At 27.5% G+C, this 22,395-nt stretch overlaps 5 protein-coding genes across 11 annotated transcripts; 2 read left to right on the forward strand and 3 right to left on the reverse strand.

Moving 5' to 3' along the window:
• Nucleotides 1-393: 393 nt before the first annotated feature.
• LOC113553222 (serine/threonine-protein kinase PLK1-like) lies at nucleotides 394-5,319 on the forward strand. Of its 6 annotated transcripts, none has more exons than XM_026956435.1 (10): nucleotides 394-840; nucleotides 1,035-1,204; nucleotides 2,718-2,962; nucleotides 3,159-3,356; nucleotides 3,478-3,573; nucleotides 3,626-3,927; nucleotides 3,996-4,199; nucleotides 4,575-4,728; nucleotides 4,786-5,032; nucleotides 5,103-5,291. In XM_026956435.1, exons 2-10 carry the CDS (start codon nucleotides 1,109-1,111, stop codon nucleotides 5,289-5,291), a joined length of 1,731 nt encoding a protein of 576 aa, XP_026812236.1. In that variant the 5' UTR covers nucleotides 394-840; nucleotides 1,035-1,108. The 6 variants fall into 6 exon arrangements, with proteins under 6 accessions (XP_026812236.1, XP_026812235.1, XP_026812232.1 ...); XM_026956434.1 differs by having other exon boundaries at nucleotides 394-714; XM_026956431.1 differs by having other exon boundaries at nucleotides 395-840; nucleotides 982-1,204.
• Nucleotides 5,320-8,214: 2,895 nt separating this feature from the next.
• Nucleotides 8,215-11,647, forward strand: LOC113551589 (U4/U6 small nuclear ribonucleoprotein Prp3). Its single transcript, XM_026953913.1, has 11 exons — nucleotides 8,215-8,365; nucleotides 8,476-8,687; nucleotides 8,755-8,913; nucleotides 8,996-9,358; nucleotides 9,517-9,677; nucleotides 9,747-9,832; nucleotides 10,185-10,327; nucleotides 10,418-10,632; nucleotides 10,693-10,839; nucleotides 10,930-11,026; nucleotides 11,351-11,647. The coding sequence occupies exons 1-11, from the start codon at nucleotides 8,215-8,217 to the stop codon at nucleotides 11,486-11,488; spliced, it is 1,872 nt and encodes a 623-aa protein (XP_026809714.1). The 3' UTR covers nucleotides 11,489-11,647.
• On the reverse strand, nucleotides 11,571-14,731 carry LOC113551590 (galactosylceramide sulfotransferase-like). 2 transcript variants are annotated; one of them, XM_026953914.1, is made up of 2 exons: nucleotides 14,550-14,731; nucleotides 11,571-12,691 (listed from the first exon to the last, which is right to left on the reverse strand). In XM_026953914.1, the coding sequence occupies exons 1-2, from the start codon at nucleotides 14,654-14,656 to the stop codon at nucleotides 11,644-11,646; spliced, it is 1,155 nt and encodes a 384-aa protein (XP_026809715.1). In that variant the 5' UTR covers nucleotides 14,657-14,731; the 3' UTR covers nucleotides 11,571-11,643. The 2 variants fall into 2 exon arrangements, with proteins under 2 accessions (XP_026809715.1, XP_026809716.1); XM_026953915.1 differs by having other exon boundaries at nucleotides 11,573-12,682.
• Nucleotides 14,732-16,432: 1,701 nt separating this feature from the next.
• LOC113553833 (cuticle protein 76-like) lies at nucleotides 16,433-18,379 on the reverse strand. The gene is made up of 2 exons (XM_026957375.1): nucleotides 18,260-18,379; nucleotides 16,433-17,284 (listed from the first exon to the last, which is right to left on the reverse strand). The coding sequence occupies exons 1-2, from the start codon at nucleotides 18,272-18,274 to the stop codon at nucleotides 16,655-16,657; spliced, it is 645 nt and encodes a 214-aa protein (XP_026813176.1). The 5' UTR covers nucleotides 18,275-18,379; the 3' UTR covers nucleotides 16,433-16,654.
• A 2,561-nt stretch (nucleotides 18,380-20,940) lies between these two features.
• LOC113554860 lies at nucleotides 20,941-21,824 on the reverse strand. The gene is made up of 3 exons (XM_026958928.1): nucleotides 21,738-21,824; nucleotides 21,141-21,305; nucleotides 20,941-21,054 (listed from the first exon to the last, which is right to left on the reverse strand). The coding sequence occupies exons 1-3, from the start codon at nucleotides 21,822-21,824 to the stop codon at nucleotides 20,941-20,943; spliced, it is 366 nt and encodes a 121-aa protein (XP_026814729.1).
• Nucleotides 21,825-22,395: the final 571 nt, after the last annotated feature.

Consider the following 22,395-nt stretch of genomic DNA (forward strand, 5'->3'; position numbering starts at 1 on the left):
CCCAAATATTTAAATATTTCCAAGACTTCTGGTTATATTACAGAACAATCGACAACCTCGTCACGGAGTAAGTTTTATTCTATGGTAAGATATCTTACTAACTTAGTCCGTGACCCATGTACCTCGTTTAAGTAATCTGATTCTGATAATAATAAACAATACAAACGTGAATCTATTTTTAATTTTATATTTCCGCTTTGTAATTATTTGTGTCTTTATACAACATATTCTATGGTATCATCAATTTAATTGAAGTTTGTACAATTTGCTATAGCCACGTATCTTGCCATTAGATCATTAACCAATTATGTGAATTATGTTGGTATTTATTTCGTCAGTCAGTGAACACTTGCTACTTGGACAGTCTCCTGAAAAGTGCTCCTAAAGTTCTAACCCTAAATCCTACTCCTAGTCATGAATAGGTTCATTCACGAATATTTACAAATTTTTATTTCACATATATTTTAATTTGTAGGTTTATAAATTACTTTGTCAGTAGTGCACAAACATAACTGACGTCTGATAGTCCTTTACAATTAAAATGTTATGTCTTATTTCAAACGGGCATGGAGCGACACTGACGCTTGGATATAGTTATAAACTGTCATTTTGTATTAATTTTGACATTTTATTTCGATTTCAGACTGAGACTTGAGAGTAGTAGAGCACTCAGTGAGTAGTACACTAGTAACAGTAGTCACTAGTCAGTAACTAGTAAGTAATAACTTGCCAATTGAATGGTGTGTATGTTATTGTTCTATTTTATAGAATTCCGATAATATATTTTTATTATTGGTACCTATAATAAATAAATACAGGAACACATCTATAATATACCTAGTAATATTCTATTTTGTTACAATTATTATACTTTGTGATGTAAAGGTTTTATCATGCGTTTTCAATTTTTGTATCATCTCTCGTGACAAAACAAATATAGTTATTTTACTCATTCTGCATTTATACTTACGTTGATTATAGGTTCTTTCTATGGTCAAATCGTACACGTCATAATAATAAGATTTCATCAATAGGTGTACTCCAAGTTGCAGTGCTAGTTCAACAATAATAACACAGCATAATATAATAATTGTTATTGATCACTAATATGTCCAAATCTAAGGAAGACGAGGTCAGAATCCCGGATGTGATTATTGACACTAAGAACAACAAAAAGTATCAGAAATGCAGCTTCCTAGGAAAGGTAACAATAGCGAATAACAACCAATGATGTATCAAACATACTTTGTGTTGTACTTTTGTTTTGACTCCACTGTGTGATTTTTATACAGCCTTTTTGACAATAATAGTGTGTCGAGTTATGTTAATCCTATTTTTTATAGAATGTCTGTAATACTTTCATAGATCTATTTAAAGTTTAATCCTAACTTGCCTATTTATATAATAATATCTAGGTATGTTTTGATTGAAAAACAATCAAAAAACATTATAAGCTGGTTACACGAAACTATATTGGTCCAATAAATTGAGTTATTGAATCGATAAAAATTAACATTTGTTGTACAAAGTTTTAATATCTTATTGAATCAATAAGTTATCGACCGTTAATCCCTATTGATTCATTAATTTATAGGCCTAATTTTGGTCCAATAAGTATTATCGGTTAAATAAAATAAAGTTAATCAACATAATAATGAGATATTTGTTTATTATTATTTTTGAATAAAATTTAAATTCGCGTATAATTTTATATTCACAAATATAATATAATAATATAAACAATGATTTGTGCAACAATTTTTAATATTTATCCATCAATAAAATATTTTATCAAACCAATAAAACTTGTGGAGCAAATAAATTATCAAATCAATAAAATAAATATTGGATGTTTTTGTACAATGTTCATATTTTGTATTTATATGTATTTCTTAACTATAATTTATTTATAATGTATTAATATGTAAGATAATAATATATTATTATTTTAAAAATTATTCATACTAGATAGAAAATATAATGTAAAAACAATATTATTTATTGAGAAGAGAAAAGGTAAATGAGGGGTATAATATATTATAGTGCTATCATTGGTGATATAGTATCTTATTTTTCTTTGTCTTTCACTTCTAACTATATTATGTCTATATGAAGTTACTTAGTACTTTACATTCTTGCTCTATACCTACATAGTACTCAGTTCTTCATCCCATCATTATTTACTCAAGCTATTTTTTTTTGTCATTTTCTATTCTGTCTATTCATTTCTCTAGTTATCCTTCTTTTCTTTTAACATTAATTTTCATAGCAAATGATCTCTTCACAACACATCCAAACTATCTCGATCTTTTTTCTCCATTTTGTCTACAATTAGTACAATTTAATATACTACCCTTAATGGATTAATTTCTAATTCTTTCCTCCTTAGTGAAGTCTCCATACGTCTACTATAGTATTTTTATCTCTGCTACATCCATCCTTTATTTTGTTTTAATATCTGCTGCCCAACACGATTAGCTTTAAAACTACTTAATAAAATCTACCTCTTAATTTCAATATCATCCTCTTATCAAACAAAACATATATGCTTTTCCCTACTTCATATATCTATACATAATGATGTTCCTAACATCCTCAAAATCACCATTTTTTTGTAGTACCGAGTACTTGAACGTATTCACTAACATTATTATTTGTGATGTATATTAATATATTCATCAATATTCATTTATAATGTTTTTAATTAAATGTTATAGGGTGGTTTTGCAAAATGTTACGAAATTATTGATATAAAAACCCAGGAGGTATTTGCAGGAAAAATTGTGTCTAAAAAATACCTTTTGAGAAATAATCAAAAAGATAAAATGACTCAAGAAATATTTATTCACAAGATTTTGAAAAACAAAAATATTGTTTCTTTTCATAGTTTTTTTGAGGATAATGATTTTGTTTATATTATCTTGGAACTTTGTCGAAAAAGATCTATGATGGAGCTTCATAAGTGAGTAATTTCAAATTTGGCACTTTGTGCACACTATTTAGTTATTTGTTATTTTTAATAAAAATGTATATGAGTAAGTATTTTGATTTAATTGTTTATTTAAACTGAAAGTTTAATTAATAATTAAATTTATGCTAGATGTGTATTAAAAATGAATTTACAATTCCTGTTATAGTAACATTATAATTTATAACAGGAGAAGGAAAATACTTACTGAACCTGAAACTCGTTACTATGTGTATCAAATTCTTGAAGGCACATTATATCTACATCAACAAAACATTATTCATCGGGATCTAAAATTAGGAAATTTATTCTTAAACGATGAAATGGAGGTTAAAATAGGGGATTTGGGTTTAGCTGCTAAAATTGAATATGACGGACAACGTAAAAAGTAATTATAACCATTTTTAGTTTTATATAAATAAAAGATATGTTTCCATATTTTTTTAATAACAATTTGTATAGGTAGCATTAATGTACTTTAAAAAAGTAATGAAAGTATTTATTTTTAGAACATTATGTGGTACTCCAAACTATATTGCTCCAGAGATTCTTAAAAAAACTGGTCATAGTTTTGAAGTGGATGTATGGTCTATTGGGTGTATTATGTATGTAATCTAAAATACTATTTTTCAATATTTACAATAGATTATATTTAAGGTATACACTGTTAGTTGGAAAACCACCATTTGAAACAAACTCTTTGAAAGAAACATATGCTCGAATTACGCGATGTGATTATAATATACCATCTCATTTAAATAAGAACGCCAGTACTCTTATTGAAAAAATGCTTCAATTTGACCCTAAAAAACGTCCTTTAGTTTCTGAAATATTGAAAGCTGATTTCTTTACTACGGGTTATATGCCTAAAAAGTTGCCACCATCTTGCCTAACCATGGCTCCTCGTTTTGATTCTATTAAATATAGAGAATCGATTTCTAATCGTAGACCACTAATTGGTAATTATTAATTGTATAACCTTTAAAAACCTTATATACTTTTTCAATTTTAATTTATCAAATTTTAGAACTGAACAGTCCAAAAAATATTGTTGTTAAAACTGCTTCAAAACCTCAAGACCCAGATTTTAAACCCCTAGTATTAAATTTGCCAAGCAGACCTGGAAACGGTGTATCTGCAATTGATTGTAAAGAATACATGATTTCTCTTGAAAAAGAATTGAGAAATGTATTGAAGTGTAAATCATCTAAAACTAGAATGAGAAATATGGGTATGATATTTTTAGATTATGTTCCTTATGTGTTAATAATTATTATACTTAATACTGTCGCAATTACCAGGTGTGCAAGGTGTATGCCGTATTCAAGCCCCTTCTGTCTTTTAAATTGTATACTTTTATAGCTAACTTTAAGTTACCTATTATCTATTGTCAATTAATTGTGTTTTTATTAATTTCAAAAAAAGGAATGTTGTTATCCATAATAATAGTTGAAAGTGATTTTTCTAAGAAGTATTTAAATAATAAAATTATATTATCATGATAATTTTATTATTTATCCACTGATTAAACTCTCTGTTATTATCATAACATGATCACTGAAAAAAGCAAAACAGAAACCTAATAAATTATAATTATTTATTTTAGAAGAAACCACTGATCCTGTTGCTCAACCTTTAATTTGGGTTAGTAAATGGGTAGACTATTCTGATAAGTATGGATTTGGTTATGAATTATCTGATGACTGTGTAGGTGTCATGTTTAATGATTTTACTCGAATTGTACTATTGGCAAATTTAAAGTAAGGTGTTTTTTAAATTGCTATATCATTAAAATGTATTTACAAAACCTATTTTAGGGATGTTCACTACATAGAAAAAAATGGCTCTGAACAATACTATACTATTGATCATACACCTCCAACACTAGAAAAGAAAATGAAATTGTTGATGTACTTTAGGCGGTACATGAATGATCATCTTGTTAAAGCTGGAGCAGATATATTAGCTAAAGATGCAGATCAGTTAAGTCGTACTCCATATTTGTATCAATGGTATAGATCTACTTCATCAGTTATTTTGCAACTCACGAATGGGACTCTACAAGTATATAAGATAATTCATACATGTACTATATAAAAATTAAATATTGAAATTTTGTTTTAATTTTTATTAGATAAACTTCACAGATCATACAAAAGTCATATTGTGTCCACTAATGAATGCTGTGACCTTTGTTGAAGAAAATATTTTTCGTACATACCGGTTTAATACAATTGCAGAACATGGCTGTAGTCCTGAATTTGAAAAGTGCTTAGTATATGCTCACAAGAAAATTATTTCTATATTGAAAGATAACCAATAGTAATTTAGAAGTATATTTTTTTTAGAATTTGGAGTAATATTTATGTTTGAAATTTATAAGTTAAATTTCAAAAGCTTTCTATAGATTGTAAATAATTTTTGTTATAAGATGTATTATACTATAACTTCTATTTATTAAATACTAAATTCATATTTCTTTAATAATAATTTTGTTTTTGTTAAAACTTAAAAACACTATTTTCAGAAGATATGAAAAAAAAAAATATTCAAAAATTAATAGCAATATTGCAACATAGAATCAAAGATATTTTTTAGAATTGAAAAAAATAAGTTTCACATAAGGTATTAATGTCTTGAAAGTTTATTTTATAAGTTATGATTTATTCTTATGTATAAACTATAAAAAAAAGTACTAAATAGTGTTAGGTTTTTGTTTATGAGTTATGACTAGTCCTTATATATATTTCCCTTATTTGTTATTGTAAATATTATTTTTATTTCAAATCAATAAATTACATTTGGAAAAAAAATTAAATTGAGGTTAATTTATATATTTGTCTCTGCTAGGATTTGTTTATAAATTAATTGAAGCACTTTTTAAAATACATTACAATATATTTTCTTCTTCTCCCTTAGTGACCAACCATATTTTTCACGTACATATCAAAACTGATTGTAAGAAACTAAAGTAAAATTATTCTTTTAATTGTCTAGAGATCTATAATTTTGACTTAGTTTACCTAAAATGTATACCTATCCTTTGTTTGTCGTAGACATTCTTAACTTAATTTCATTGAGAATGTTGTATTGGTTAATGTTAACTGCCTATAGATGCTTTAAGTCTCACTGAAAGCTTTAATTTCTTTACTATAAGGTTTGAGTTTTCCATTGTTCTTCTAGACTTTAAATTAGTTAAGCTGTTTTAACTAAACCATTTGTTATTGTTATTACTCCTATATTCCATTAATCAGTATGACAATATGTCAATATCATTTACATAACAATATCTTCATGACTTAACGTAATGTACTTATAAGGCCAGTTTAAACTTCAAAACTATTCGATATTCTGTTTCCAAATTACACATTGTACTAAGAACACATATTACTGTTTTATTTGATTTATTAAATATCTCTCATACTATTATAAAAAGAATAAAGACTATATATATATGGTGTAATGATTGGGCACCTTCCCTCAAGATAGCAGTTGGTTGTAGGCCTATGTTCATTAAGATTGTCATGAGGCCAGACCGATACCTATGTGTCTTTTTGAAAGTTCTAAATATATGTAAGTACATGTGTTTAAATCTTAGTTTTATTATTCAACCGTTATAGTTAGTTAATTGTTAAGTATAGTTAACAGATGAATAAGTTTCATAAGGTTCAAAATTATTATAGAGCCGTTCATGGTTTATTTCGACCTATATTGGCATATGATTAGGTTGGTAGGCAGGTAGATACTTAAAGTCAATAAAGTATATTGTGTAGAGTCTACATTGTAGACATCTTTCACATACTTATATTTTTTATAATATTTGTCTGATTGTTAAAATATACTATAATATAGTTAGGAGTAGAGATTGTGGTGGTGAACGGTTATTAGAATACATGGGTACACGAAGTACAGGTACGAGAGCAAAAACTATATTTAAGCCCGTGTATTTATTTATCGTTACCCGAGTTTATTTTATATTAATCCAGACATACTTTAAATATAAATATTTATAATAATATAATGTTATGTGTATTCCAATAATAATTTATTGGTCATTAATTAATAACAACAATTGTATAGCTGTTAATTACCTACTTGCCTATTCTTTATTATTTAGAGATATTATGGATAGTTATTAATTACCTATGCTTAAAAATTAATCAGATCAGTGGCATATTTAAGGGGGAAGGGTTCCTTGGGGTTCTAGAGATTGATCATTAAACCAATTTTATAATTTGACTATATTTATACATATAAAATATAAATATATAATGTAATAAACTTTTCGACCCCCCCCCTCTCCCTCAAAAAAAAAAAGTTTTAAATACGTCATTGAATAAAATACATTTGTTTATCGTATTAGTAATATTATATAGGTATAATCAATGGTATAATGTATAAACTATAAACACATAATAATATATAAAAGAATAATATTATTAATTGATAAATGTGATTAGGTACGACATGATATTATACATTTATACCTACTATTAGTAGGGGCTATAGGACTTATGAGGACATATTATAACATTCAATAGAGTATTCAAGCATTTTTATTACACGGGCTTTAACCCTGACACCCCGTCATAGGAAAAACACGGGTACCCGTGTAGTTCATTACACGTGTAATCGTATAAAAACCTTAAATTTAGTCGAAATATTTTGAAAATGTTTTGTAAATAGAAAACGGTGAAATAAACATTTGGTGAACATTTTATGTGTTAACTGTTATTCGTTTTTGAGTTACATAAAAAAAAACAAAAATCAATTCATCAAAAATTGTATTAGCGTAAAAATTCCCGTTTTTCCTTAATTTTTATTATTAATTAATTTTAATATTAATTATTAAGTATCCCCTAACTACGTCTGGTCAATGCCTAGGAACTTATGTACATACTGACATATTACATTAAATTTGAACATTTCAGATATTAATTAAATTTGAACAACTTGATTTTGGAACAACTATTTTGTGGAACAAAAGGTAGTGATCCGATTTTTCACATCTCCATAATCTCATGGCTTAATAAGTTATTTTTCATATTATTATTGTTCAATCTTTTCACAGTGATACTGAATACTGTGATATTCTGTTATCCAACCGCAGGTTTAAGTAGTCTAACGTTTACAAACGTTTCTCACTATTCAATTTTCATTATTCAATAATCGCTTGGGATAAGTTATTTTGTTTCTATTTTATTAATATAATAACGTACCATCATATTTAAAAAAAAAAAAAAAACATGGCATTATCAATTAGTAGAAAAGAAGTTGAAGACATCAAGCCGTATTTGGAGAAAACTGTTTCCAAGTTTTTGGGATTCAGAGAACCGTCTCTGGTGACCACATTAATGCATTGCTTGTCGTCTGGATACGACAAGTTTAAAACCGCAGGTAAATATTTTTATTTTAAATTAATTTTACAAAATACAAAACTAACACAATTATTTATTATTTGGAACTTTGTTAAAAACAAAATTTAATTTTGCTATAACTTCTCCTAGATAAACTTCGGTCTTCGCTGTTGGATCCAGGTAAGGCATTATCCTTAACCGATAAGGCATTTGATTTGGCTAAGGGAATGACAATGAAGGTTAATAATATTCCTGTAACTACAAAGCGTAGTATTAAAACAGAGTATGACGAAAATAATATTAAACGTAAAAAAGAAGATGATACAACTGTAGTCAAAGAAGAGGCACTTTCCATGGGACAGGTACTTACCTATTTTGTTTTTTTTTAGATTGTGTTTAATCATTCATTATTTTGTTCATCTTTAATAGATCAAAGACATGATGTTGAATGCCCAAAAAATGATTGAAGAACGAAAAAAAGCACTGTCCATACCATCATCAGGTGTTCAAAAAAATACTAATGGCAAAGATAAAAAACCACAAATAACAACTGATTTTGAGAAACAAGCTAAAATTGCTCAATTGCAGGTTATAGTTTGTTTATAAAATATTCTGTCTAGATTATAATATTTATGATACATATTAATATTACATTTTTTTGAATATTTAGGCTCAGATACAAAAAAAGTTAGCTACCGGTATTATAAAGACAGTTCCAAGTGTTCCCAAAACTCTGAGTTCATCTGCAGAAAAACCAACACCTCTAATTCTTGATAGTGAAGGTCGTACAATAGATATTACTGGTAAAGAAGTTCAGCTAACACAAGTTATACCTACATTAAAAGCCAATATTAGAGCAAAAAAACGTGAAGAATTTAAACAAACATTCAGTGAAAAATCTAATGATGATTCTTCTGAGTTAAAGTTTTTTGATCCACGATTAACATTAAAAACAAATATCCGTACAAAACGATCCTTAAAGTTTCACGAACCTGGTAAATTTCAACAAATTGCTGATCGTCTACGAATGAAGGTATTTTAAAAAACAAATTTATTTTATTTAAAATAGGTTTTTAGAATATTTTTATTGATTTTTATATATTTAATTTATAAATTCTTTTAAATTAGTTATGTTTTATATAAGTACTTAATATATATATTCTACGTATTAATAATAATTTTTGAATGTAGGCTCAGTTAGAAAAATTGCAAAATGAAATTTCACAAATTGCTCGTAAAACTGGTATTTCATCTGTAACAAAAATGGCATTGTTAGTGCCCAAAGAAGAACAATTGACTGAACATTGTCCTGATTTTGAATGGTGGGATAGTGTTATTTTGGATGGAGCATCGTAAGTTTATAATTATTCATATATTTTACTTAAATGTTTTACTATAAATGTAAATTACTCAAATTTTAGTTATTTAAATGAGGCCGGCGAAGTTCAGTTTAAAAGAAGTAATATATCACATTTAGTTGAACATCCATTACAAATGAGACCACCAAGTAAGACTATTCAGTATAAGTATCACTAAATTTAAATTTAAGTTTAAAACTTAATTAATTTTAATATTTATAACTATTATAACATTATTATTATTATTGCAATTTTTAGGCTAGGTTTAAAATTAATTAATTAAAAATGTACATAAACTTATGTACTTAATTCAGATAAAAATATTTTTATCCTTAAATGACATAAATTTGATTCAAAATATACTTTAGTTTTAAGCATGAACATAACGATATGTATAATTAATAAAAGAGTAAAACAGTTTACATTTTCTATATCTTCTTGTTTAGATCACTGTAATTTCAACGTTGTTTAATACATTGTCAAATAATAAATAATTTTCAGCTGATCCATTGAAACCAGTTTTTATGCCAGTATTCTTAACAAAAAAAGAAAGAAAGAAACTACGTCGTCAAAATCGTCGTGAAACGTGGAAAGAAGAGCAAGAAAAAATTAGACTTGGTCTAGAACCTCCAGCTGAACCTAAGGTATTTAAATTATAAACTCTATGTCTATATATTATCTTCATATTATTTTTGTCTTACATGTTCAATTTATTGTATGACATTTTAATTTAGCTTCGTATTTCAAACTTAATGAGAGTATTGGGAACAGAAGCAGTTCAAGATCCAACTAAAATGGAATCTCATGTAAGGGCACAAATGGCAAAACGTCAAAAAGCTCATGAAGAAGCTAATGCATCACGCCGATTAAATCCAGAACAAAGACGTGATAAAAAAATGAGAAAGTTACAGGAAGATACTACATTAGGTGTTAACATTGCTATATATAGGTAATTTTGATGTTAGAGTTATTGGAATAATTGTATGTAAATTTAATGTATGCATTTTAGAATTAAAGACCTCAGTAATCCATCAAAAAAATATAAAATAGAAACCAATAGCAAACAACTATTTATGACTGGTTGTGTGATTTTATGTAAGGACTGTAATGTTGTTATTGTCGAAGGTGGTCCAAAACAACAAAAAAAGTATAAAAGGTAACTAAATCATATTTATTTTATTGTTAAATTGTGTTAATAAAAAAATTATTATACAAATTAACAAACAATATTTATGTATATGTTTAGATTGATGTTGCATAGAATGAAGTGGGAAGATGATGTTATCAAAACTAAAGATGAATCAGAACCAAAATCAAATAATAAATGTTCTTTAGTATGGGAGGTAATAAAAAAATTATAAAAACTTATTAAGTTACTATTAAATATTAAATAAAATATAATTAGCATATAATTACACAACTGTTTATAACTCTATTTTCATGATTCAACAATTATTATCTCTAACTAAATGTATAAAATTAATATTTTTTCATTAAATTATTTTGTGAGATAAGACAATATATTATAAACAATATTTTCTTAATTTTCTTACTGAAGAAACCATATAAATTTCTTCACAATTTGTATTGTAATTTAAATATATATATTTGGTATTATGGTATTATATAATTTCTAATAATTTTTGTATTCTGTGATTTCATTTCAGGGTATGTCGAAGCAACGTAATTTTGGTGAAATAAAGTTTAAAGTATGTGCTTCTGAAAAGTTGGCCCGTGAACAATTAAAAAAACATGGAGTTGAACATTATTGGGATCTAGCTTATAGTGATTTGATAATGGATTAAAATATTAGTTTAAGAATAAATGCATTCAATAATTTGTGAGTTTTTACACTCAACTAAATGTATTTATCTTTTATATATACATATATATATATATAAAGATGTATTTATAATTCAACAATGTTTTTCAATTTGTATGATAATATATTTTATAACACTTAATTATTATTCATTAATTTATCCAATTCATTATATTTCTTTTGTTTCTCATATTGTATTTCTCTTAGGTATGATGTGTATTTCAATTCATTTATTGCAATATATTTGCATTTTGCATTTGTATTTGCTTTTAATTTGTATGATATTGTTCTAGCATAACCTTTATTTGTCACTGATTGCACACACATTTCTAAGATTTCTTGATTTATGCTCATAAGACGTTTAATTCCTTTTTTTAGCTTTTCTATTCCATATTTTTTTATCATTTCTTTAAATTTCAGTAAAAACCGTTGGTATAACATGTTATCTGCCATATTGATTTGTTGTAACCGGCGAACATTATTATTTGATAATATTTCTTTGTATGTATTATTTCTACTGTTGAGAGGTAAGTAAGCCATTTTCTCTAATGGCCATCGCATGAAATGTGCAAACAAAACAAGAGATGCGTCTAAATATTCAAATATCATTACAAAATCAAAATCTCTTTCGATTATATTTATATGTTTATTTATCATATCAATGTTTTCAAAATCGTTTGTAACCATTCCCAAGTCCCAATTCATTTGATTTATTCCTAATTTGTTATTGTAACGTTTAATATGGTTTGCAGATGATTTGTTTGAAATCCTAGTGGTGATAAACTCAGTTAAATTACATTTATATTTTTTATCAAAATGATAAAACGAGTACAGTGATTGAAATAATGCTGTGGGTTCCCGAAGAATAGTGACATATACTGTACCGGATCTCATGACGGATTTTATTTCTTGGGAATACCTGGTATGATGGACGAACATGTCAAATTTTCCATCCACAGTTAAATATTTATTACTTATCATACTGGTGTTAAAATGCATAGGATTTCCTATGTAATTATTCATAGTTGGTAACAAAAAATCAAGGTTTTCCATATGACCAAAGCGCATCAGTATATTTTGAACAGTAGAGCTTGCACATTTATGTGTTTTCAAAAAAAATATACGTTTCTTCTCGATTACCGTTGCAGATGATAGTGACTTGGATTCAATGATTGTCCTGAAAAAACTTGTAAAAGTTTTTAAATAATTTTGTTATTTACCTAACATCAAAAGAAAAAATATAATTATTTTTATGTTTTAATAATTTCATATACCGCACTTATTGACAACATTAATCAGATTAACAACTATACCGATTTCCATTAAGTACTTATTTAAATTGTAATTATGTATGTCACCCAGAAAGCATTATGAAAAGATGTACCCATTTAGAGAACTTAAAGTTATTTAGAAAAATTTAAAATTTAAAATGATAAATTTTTTTGTTTATTTATTTAGTAGGTAAATATTATATGAAACATAATCACTGAATATAACTATCTAATATACATACCAACATATGCTACCTCTACTATTTTGTACGACTTTTTATTAACGAATTATTGCTAAACAGTTATTTTATATAAAACAGTTAAGAAAAAAAACGTCTTAATCAATAATTTAGAATTATTGTTTGGCGGGCTGCTAAATTAATTAGGTTATCAAGCATAATACTAATACAGTTATGACAGATGCTTATACTATAATATACTATACAGGTATAATATGTAGGTACCTATACCTATTAGTATATTAAAGAATAAAGGGTATATTATTTTATTATTACACTGTCACTATATTTCCAATAGCATGCAGATCATATAGGCGCAACTTAGACGTCTAAAACGCGGGGCGTTAAGACTGTTGACAGTTTACCAATTGATGGTATTGCACTTAAATAATAATTGTTAGGTATAAAAACAAAACAAGGGGTGCTAAAGATCTTTTTGCATCCCCTTATAGTTGCGCCACTGGTGCAGACCACTACCAGTGTTTCTTAACCTTTTTTAATAGATGATAGATGCATGTTCTGTATTTAGAGACTACATCGAAGGACAGTTTTCAATTGAAATGTGGACCCATCCAATCAATGAAAATATGACTACAAGGACAACAAATGGAGCTGAAAGATTTCATTAAGGATTTAATTCTGAGTTTTACACCCCAAATCCATCTTTGTTATGGTTTTTAATGTTTTACAAAATATTTATATCGATACAATGACACGAATGGACCAGTACCATAATAGAGTGCAAAATATTGTCCGTCCAATTGAAAAACAAAAACAAGTTAGTAAATACATAATAGTGATATTTTCGATTTTTTATTAAATTGTATTTATTTTAGGAGCACTTGTTTAAATGGTGGGAAAAATTTTTAACCGACGGAGATCGTTTGCAATTTTTAAAAAATGTCGGTAATAGATTTAAGCCAATCAAACTTTAAAAATTATACATGCTTTACATTTTTAATTTTTTTTAAATTTTTGTTTGAATACATTTTTATAATTTTTACATTTTAGAATACTCGTATATGCATATTTTTGTTTGAATACATTTTTACATTTTTTAAATTTGAATAGTTGTATATACCTACATTTTTTTTTTTTTTTTTGGAATAAATTATAAATTATTAAGTTTATCTAATCTAGGTAAGTATAACCTTTTTGGGGTCGAAATAAAAAATGTGCGGTTTTTGGATACAACAATTTTAAAAATTGAGCGATTTTAACCTATTAAATGTGTGCGGTTTTGTTCTGTACTTTATTAAAAGTGTGCGGTTTTAATAGTAGCTACTTACATTAACTCTAAAATATTAATGTATTTATTGATTACAATAATTTGAAAATTTGCAAACATTATATTATCAAGATTCAAAAGGACTATAGGTACCTAATATTATAATATGTATAAAAATATAGCACAATCGGTATAATACGCATAAAAGATATAGGTACCTAATCACACATAATAACACGAAAACTTGAATTATGGTTTAAATATGAAATTAAGAATTTATAGTTTATTTAACTTATGTATACATACCTATGTTCAAATCCAGTTGGTATGAAATTAAAACTTATTAAAAATGTTATTAGTGTCAGCAAAATTACAATATAGGCAAAACAATATTTTATTTTTATAAACCGCATAGTATTTATTAAAAAATACTGAATGTAATTAATTGTGTAGGAGTTACTGGATTGTTAACAATGTATTATGCATATTATGCAGTAAGTGTGGCATAGGTATTATTATATGTATAAGCTATACAATTCAGATATCTGACCCAATAATATATTATTACTCGATCCATTGAAATTATTGCTATAATTGGTTACCTACCTATGCCTATCTTAATTTCGAAAGATAATTATGCAGTGTTACAGAACTACACACAATACACTTAAATTTTATTAAGTGCTTTTGATTATGTAGGTACCTATATATATATATACGTACATGTTTTATTGTAAACATTGAGTATTTGACTGTTTCAATAGGTATCATGTTATAAATTATGATATATTGTCATAATCTTAAATCAACATTGTTTTTATATCATATATACATATTGATATCTATATTATAGGTAATGTATAATAATGACAATGTATCTAGGTATTCTAGATTATAGGCTACCTTTATAAATAACATTGTATATTTGTATGAGTGTTCAATCAATAGTTTTCCAGCATTACGTACATGGTTATACAAACGTATAGGTAATTGTTAGATTTACCTGTTATTTGATTTTTTATTTTTGCACGGCTGCAAAGTCTAATATAGAGCATAGGCTATTTAGTATATATAGACTTGAAGAAGGCGGCGAAGTCCCTCTCTCTCAAAAAAAAAATAAATATTTGAGAGTAGTTATCTCTTCTAGTTATTATAATCAGATCAATAAAACAATTTAGGTAATATAAATATACACATTATTTTTTTACTTTTTGCATTATTTTCTCTATTTGTTTTTCAATTCAAGCGCTATATACTTATATTGAGCTTTAAATAGCTGATCTTATAAATTGTATAAATAATAAAATAATAAATTTAAATAACACCTATAGGTGATTAAGTTGTAGCTGCAGGCCGCGGTATTCATCGGCTATTATAGTATTATATTATATGTAGTAATGGAGGTATATTGTTAGTATTAAAAAATATATATACGAATATGTAATACATAACATTGAATTACAATTTACTTTTTGTCATCAGCCAATTACAATAATATATCGCGTAAAGTTATTATCTATTTTACCTGTTTTAGATTCTAAGCGGAGCGATGACTGTCATTATGATTATATTAATATATTATAATATATTGGCTTTACAATGATTAAATTATGTGTTTTTATAAAATATACGTAGTGTACCTAACTATCATCGGGATTCGGGGGTGTTGGAGGTTGGAGCAGAAAATTAACTCCGGATCATCTGCATAGTGTGTTTGGTCGCTGCAGCTGGTAACACATTTGTATTAATATAAGAAATGCAAAAACCCGATTTTATTGGATAATAAATATATAACTAGATAACTGTGCTTATATTATTAAATGTCTGACTTAAAATTTATTTATAGTCATAGTGACCAGTAGCGTGCTGAATAAATTTCAAACCTGAAACAAACTATCATCTCTGACCATCTTTTCACCATCATAAGCTTTTAATCTGGATTTTTTTTTTTTAATTATTAGTTAGTTATTATAAATATTATTATAATTAACACATTTTGATCGCACTAAATCCGTTTCCCAGTATTCGTCTACCCAGTTGGCCAGTTCCCACTCGAACATTTTGATCACGAGGCGATAATTTCCTAAAAAAAAAAGCTCACTTCGGCGCACGTCACTGGTCACGAATTCGTGAAAATGTATCATAATAGAGTAGGTATTGTCTAATAATTGCCATTAAGACGTTATAGTTTTTAAAAACTTAAATTTGCGTAGTGTATTATTTTTTAAATATATTTTTTCGTCACATAATGTTATACAATAAATAATTTGCGTAAATTATTATAATAAAGAACATCGGTACAACCATTATCGTCACATTAAGTTAATAATTTAATGTACATATTACATGTAATAATATTACAGCCCGGCGGAATTGTTCGCGATTTACTAAACAAATACGAATCGCCCAAATCACCGTCTGTACGAGTAGTGAGTTCCGTACGGTCCGGAGAAACTGGCGTGCGAGACAGAGTGCGGAGTCACGACGGTGGCACCGTGGCCGTACGGTGCAGCGACCGGCCCACGATGACTACCGTACGGGACAGCCGCGGCATGTCCGTAACTGTACGGGACGGCGGCGGTCGGGCCGTAACCGTACGGGACTGCGACCGGTCCGTGGCCGTACGGGACTGCGACCGGTCCGTGGCCGTACGGGACGGCTGCCGGGCCGTAACCGTACGGGATGGCTGCCGGGCCGTAACCGTATGGGACCGCGGCCGGGTGATGGTGATACGGCAGCTGCACGTCGTTGGTGTAGCGCACGTCCGACTTGTGCGCGGACGAGTACGGCGTGTCGACGGTTTTGTGGACGGCGGACACCTGTCCCCCCGGGTGGCCGGGCGTCCGGAACACGCTTGTCGACGTGCTAGCCACGGCGCCGTCGTACGGACTGTTGTAGTGCACAGGGCCGCCGACCACGACCACTGGTTTCGGCGGCAAGTATGCGGCCGAGTAAAGCGACGGTTCCACCACCGGTTCGTCCGCCGCCACTGACAATATCATCAACGCAGCCACGACGCCGAAGCACTGTACATTCAACACCTGTATATCGACGACACAAACACAAATTCGTATTTCAACTTATTTACAAATTATATAGTTATACAGTTATAGCTATTTCTACTTGTAAATGTATATAGGTAATCATTAACAGTGTTTTTTTAAAAGGTGGACTGATGACCATAAGACACATAAAAAGTTTACAGACAATCTATACATCATCATGTTACATCTTAATTCTTAATTTTTAGTTATACTTGATTTTGATAAGTTTGAATGTTTTGACAAAAGTAGTCAAATACACAAAGCCATATAGGTAACTTTCTAAAGGTAGGATGTATTCAAACGTAAAATAACGATCTTAATTATTTTATTGTAATTCAAAAATTTATTAATCGCATAATTTTTAAACATTCTATTTCACAGTATTGTATTTAATTTGGTTTTTTTTTTTTTTAATTGAGCTCTTTGAGAGATCATTGTAGTTTTATAAGCTATTTATTTTATTTTGTTTATGTCGATAATGATACAATATGATAAAATATTAATATGCATGTTTTGCAATATTTGTTTAGAAAAACTGTATGGGTTAAATTGTTATAAATTATTTTTTTGAATTAAGTAGTTTCATAAAACCTACAATAATTTGCATTATTGTACGATTGTGAATAAATAAATTGATAAATATTAAATATACTTGTACAATACAATGTCATGCTAGTCGCAGAAATATCAAATATGATATATTTAACTACTTAGATACATAAAAATATTGAAGTAGGTACATATAATAATATACAATATTCACCTGCAGAAGTCCAGAAATCTTGATCTACGATATCTATTATGTGGTGTACCTACGTAATTAGTATTTGCTAACTGTACACATTTAAGTCTTAATCCTATCAAACACTTATGTCCTATTTCCTTAACTTTGAGTGTCCATTATTTTTATTATTATTAATATGTATTATGTATAATATAAATATCAAGTTATGTATTATAGGTGCAACTTACCTTAAAATTCTGCATTATATGATGATATAATAGAGTCGGAGTAAACTGAACCAAGTATATTGGACGCGTTGCTGTAGGTATTATGTATACTGGCCGGTTGTTGATATATGGTATTTCAGTCTGTAGATAATATTACATTGAGTTTATGTGTAATCATTTATGTCTTATATACACCTCGACTTCTATGTAATAATCGGTGGGAAATCATATTACCCCAAGGGGCGAAGTGTTTTTTCAGCTACCCCCTCCTTATACAACAAGCCGATCGCTTTCAGGTTAAAAGGTTCTATTGTTAATATAAAATATTACTATCGATTGTTATACGGTATGATATAGTTTTGCCATAGCCGTTGTGTGTAAAAATCATGAACAATTTCTAAAAGTGACCTTAAGACTACTTTGCAACGTGTTTTATAAAGTAAAATAAAAATATATATAGGTATATAAAATGCAAGTATTTTTATGTAACAATGTTCTTATTTAGATTCAAAACAATGCATATAGTCTTGCAGAACTGCAGAGGCCAGAGACAAACAAGCAACGATGGTCATATTTTATTAGTTATTAATTATCTATTATAGTTATAATAATACGATGAAGTTCGTCAAGTTTGTAACTCTCTCGAAATGGACAACCGTGGTGCACAGAGTAAACATTTTCGGATTTTTACTTTTAATTTTTAAAATAATGTATATAGTAGGTATCCATTATTTGTAATTTACTTACTATATAGTTACCTACTTAAATAAGAGGTTTTATTTATGTCCTCGCCCGTTACATACAACCACATTATATAGCTGATCAAAATATGATTGATTTAGGTTGTATGGGTTATTTAAATTATAATGTTTAATTACAATATACAGTAGGTACATATATATTATATATATATATATATATATATATATATATATATATATATATATGCATGTAAGATGTAATTGTATTTTTAAATTATAAAATTAAAATATAAAATATAAAATTAGAAAGAGCGGAAAGAGTGCATAAAAAGTTTTTAGTTTCAAAATGTACAAATAAAATATAAATATTTAATTATAATATGTAATTTAGTGATCAAATTCTCTAAATATTATTGTGTGACTTTATATAGATCATAGAATATACTACATACACTATACACTATAACTATGCATGTCCTGATTATAATTGAATTGACTGTCAATAAGTATTTGACTTACAAAATGTGTGTATTAAGTATTTTATAATTTATACCATTATATATTTATATATACTTATAATACCTATACAGCTTAGGTATACAGGAAGAATGAAGATTCATTGAGCAATAACTTTTAATTTAAATATATTCTGCTTTATAATAATACATATTACCCGGTATAACGTATAAATAAGATACAACAGTGGCTCTCAATTGAAGGTACGTGGAAAGCTATATCCTACACACTATATTATACTCCTATATATATTGCGGAAAAAATTAGAATTTATAATTATTTATTAAACGTTATAGTCATACTATGACACTTATCACTTGGCTTTTTCATCATCAAATTATGATAAGATATTAGGTTGTCGTTGGCAATCAATTTTGATGGTTTTTATTCAATTGGTATGTGAAAATGTTCAAAGTTTGTAGTTGGTACTCTATACTGGAATTGGAATATAAAAATATTGAAAGTCGCTAACCTATAATATAATTATACATTATGTAATATAATATATTTAGATAATACTAGAATGTAGTTCCCGTTTCATCAAAATAATAGAGATTTTATTTCTTTTAAAAAAACTTTCCATTGTTCCCCGAAGGTTATTGTGTGTAAGAATCCAGATCGTCCATAGAACACATTTATTTTACGAGTACCTATATAGATCATAGATATGTACTTACATGCAATGTATATATAGAGTTCGTCTATTGTCCCGGTGAATTGTGGACGACTTTGTAATATAATAGTGTGTATGAATTGGAAAACATAACGTGATGATTATTGATTGATGACGTATCCTTCAAGCCTGATTATTTGTGGTCGACTCTTTTTGCAGCCTCAAGAAGGTCATTCAAATAATATATACAAATAAGTTTTTCAAAATATTTTCTTGTCTCCTTTACTTAAGGTTAGATCAGTCAAATTGTTTACCGCAAAACATTTAAAATCCTTATCACAATTCTCAAAAATTGTTTAAAAATTTAACGGATTCCTATAATCTTGGATAACATTTTTTTTAATAAAACTTCAGAGACCAATATTTTACGTAGTAATGAGAAAATTCTAATTTCTAAATTACGATATAATGATATGATATTGATATATATATAAACTATAAAGAGATTTATTTGTTTAACATCCGCTCAAAATGCAAAGTTGCATCATGCCACATGAAACTGTATAGGCAAAGTTATGTTACAAAAAGAGGGAGCTATACCAGATTATCTTTTTTTACGTTTTAAATGAACCATGAAAGTTTTGTATTTAATAACTGTATAAAAATTGTATTTTTTTATTACCTAACTTTCATAATTATCACATGATTTTAAAACTAATTATGTATAAAAACAATTTATATTTTTATTATTATTATCATGGTTCCTGTTAATGTGTCTGCTAATGCGCGAGTAGATGTTGAACTCCAACAGCAGAATGTAAGAAATACATTTTTTTTCTTAAAAATTAATATATATTAAAATGTTTTATTTTTTATTCGTTATTTTCTTCCTTGCATATGTAGTTGTTTAACAAACGTCCTTCCAGGTTTTTGAGTCGATGACCAATAAAATGAGATGTCACCACAGGCATTGTACGTTGGTCTTCCTACAATAAAATCACAGCAAATAATTCAAAACTGTTTTATTACACGGATAATTGGAGCTTTATGTCGTAAGTATATCCATAGATACTTCTTTGTAAATATTGTCACGTATTTCTTTTTGGCTTCTCCAACTATCTGTTTTTGATTTCGGATCGAACGACTTATTCGAATTAAAAAGCAATTCGTACTGCAGTTGTTGCACGACTGGTTTCTTGATACCAAAGTAGTTTATTAGATTTTCTTCTGATATGTCCTAAATCACATTATATTTATAAATAATAGAAAATTAATAGTCTACGAATACTGAGTATTAAAGATGCATTAAATACCGAGTAAAATGTATAAACACTTTACGATCATATAAATAATAATAATAATAAAACAATTAGATCATATATTTCTTGTATTGATGTAAAATTATTTATTCGACTTTCGACTAGATACTAATAAACGAAAAAAAGTATAAATAACTGATGGCGTTTTAAAAATAACGAATAACGAGTTGATATAATAAGCATATTATCATTACATCGTACTATATTATGGCTAAATTGGTTAATCGGTTAATCAATAATGGATTTTTACCAACAAACATAAGAGATTAAAAAAAAAATCTAAGGTCTATTTAAAATATTAAAAGTGCACTCTCATAAAATTATTGATTTGTACTAGGAATTTATAATACCTTTAATGGTACAGTAGACTTTTCAAGTTTCGCCCACATGGTTGTTAATGCTCTTTGTACCTGTGTAGGTGTATGCCAATCGGCCATAGTGTTCACCTAGGTATATTATTATTAAAGTAATTATATAAGCAATACGCAATTACATAATATTATATTTACGACAAGTCTAAAGACTAATAAAGAGTACCAATAAAAATTAAGTTGATATATGCAGTTTTCTAATATAATATGTGCAGTAGGTAAGACGAGACTATTAATACTCGGTAACTTATAATATGTACACAATTTTACAATAATACACATTAACGATAAAATATAGGTAACTCGATGTTATATTTTGATCAATTTTTACCATAGATACTAGGTATTTTATAAATATTTTAATAGATATCTAGGTATTTGATTTTATTTTTTTATTTTTATTTTTAAATTAATTTACAATCTGTATGGAAAAATACAATTAGTAATACATATGATACAATGTACGGTTTGAGTGAGGTAGCGTCCTGCAGTAACGCTTGGTCACTGATAGCCGTATATATATTGGACCTAGACAAGTTATAGAAATGCGTTGTATAATATGTTTATTGTTTTGTCGACCATCATGTCGACAATTTTTTTTAAATTCTGATTAATAACAATAATAACCATAATGACT

The sequence above is a fragment of the Rhopalosiphum maidis genome, chromosome 2 (assembly GCF_003676215.2).
Source record: "Rhopalosiphum maidis isolate BTI-1 chromosome 2, ASM367621v3, whole genome shotgun sequence".
Taxonomy (NCBI): Eukaryota; Metazoa; Arthropoda; class Insecta; order Hemiptera; family Aphididae; genus Rhopalosiphum; species Rhopalosiphum maidis.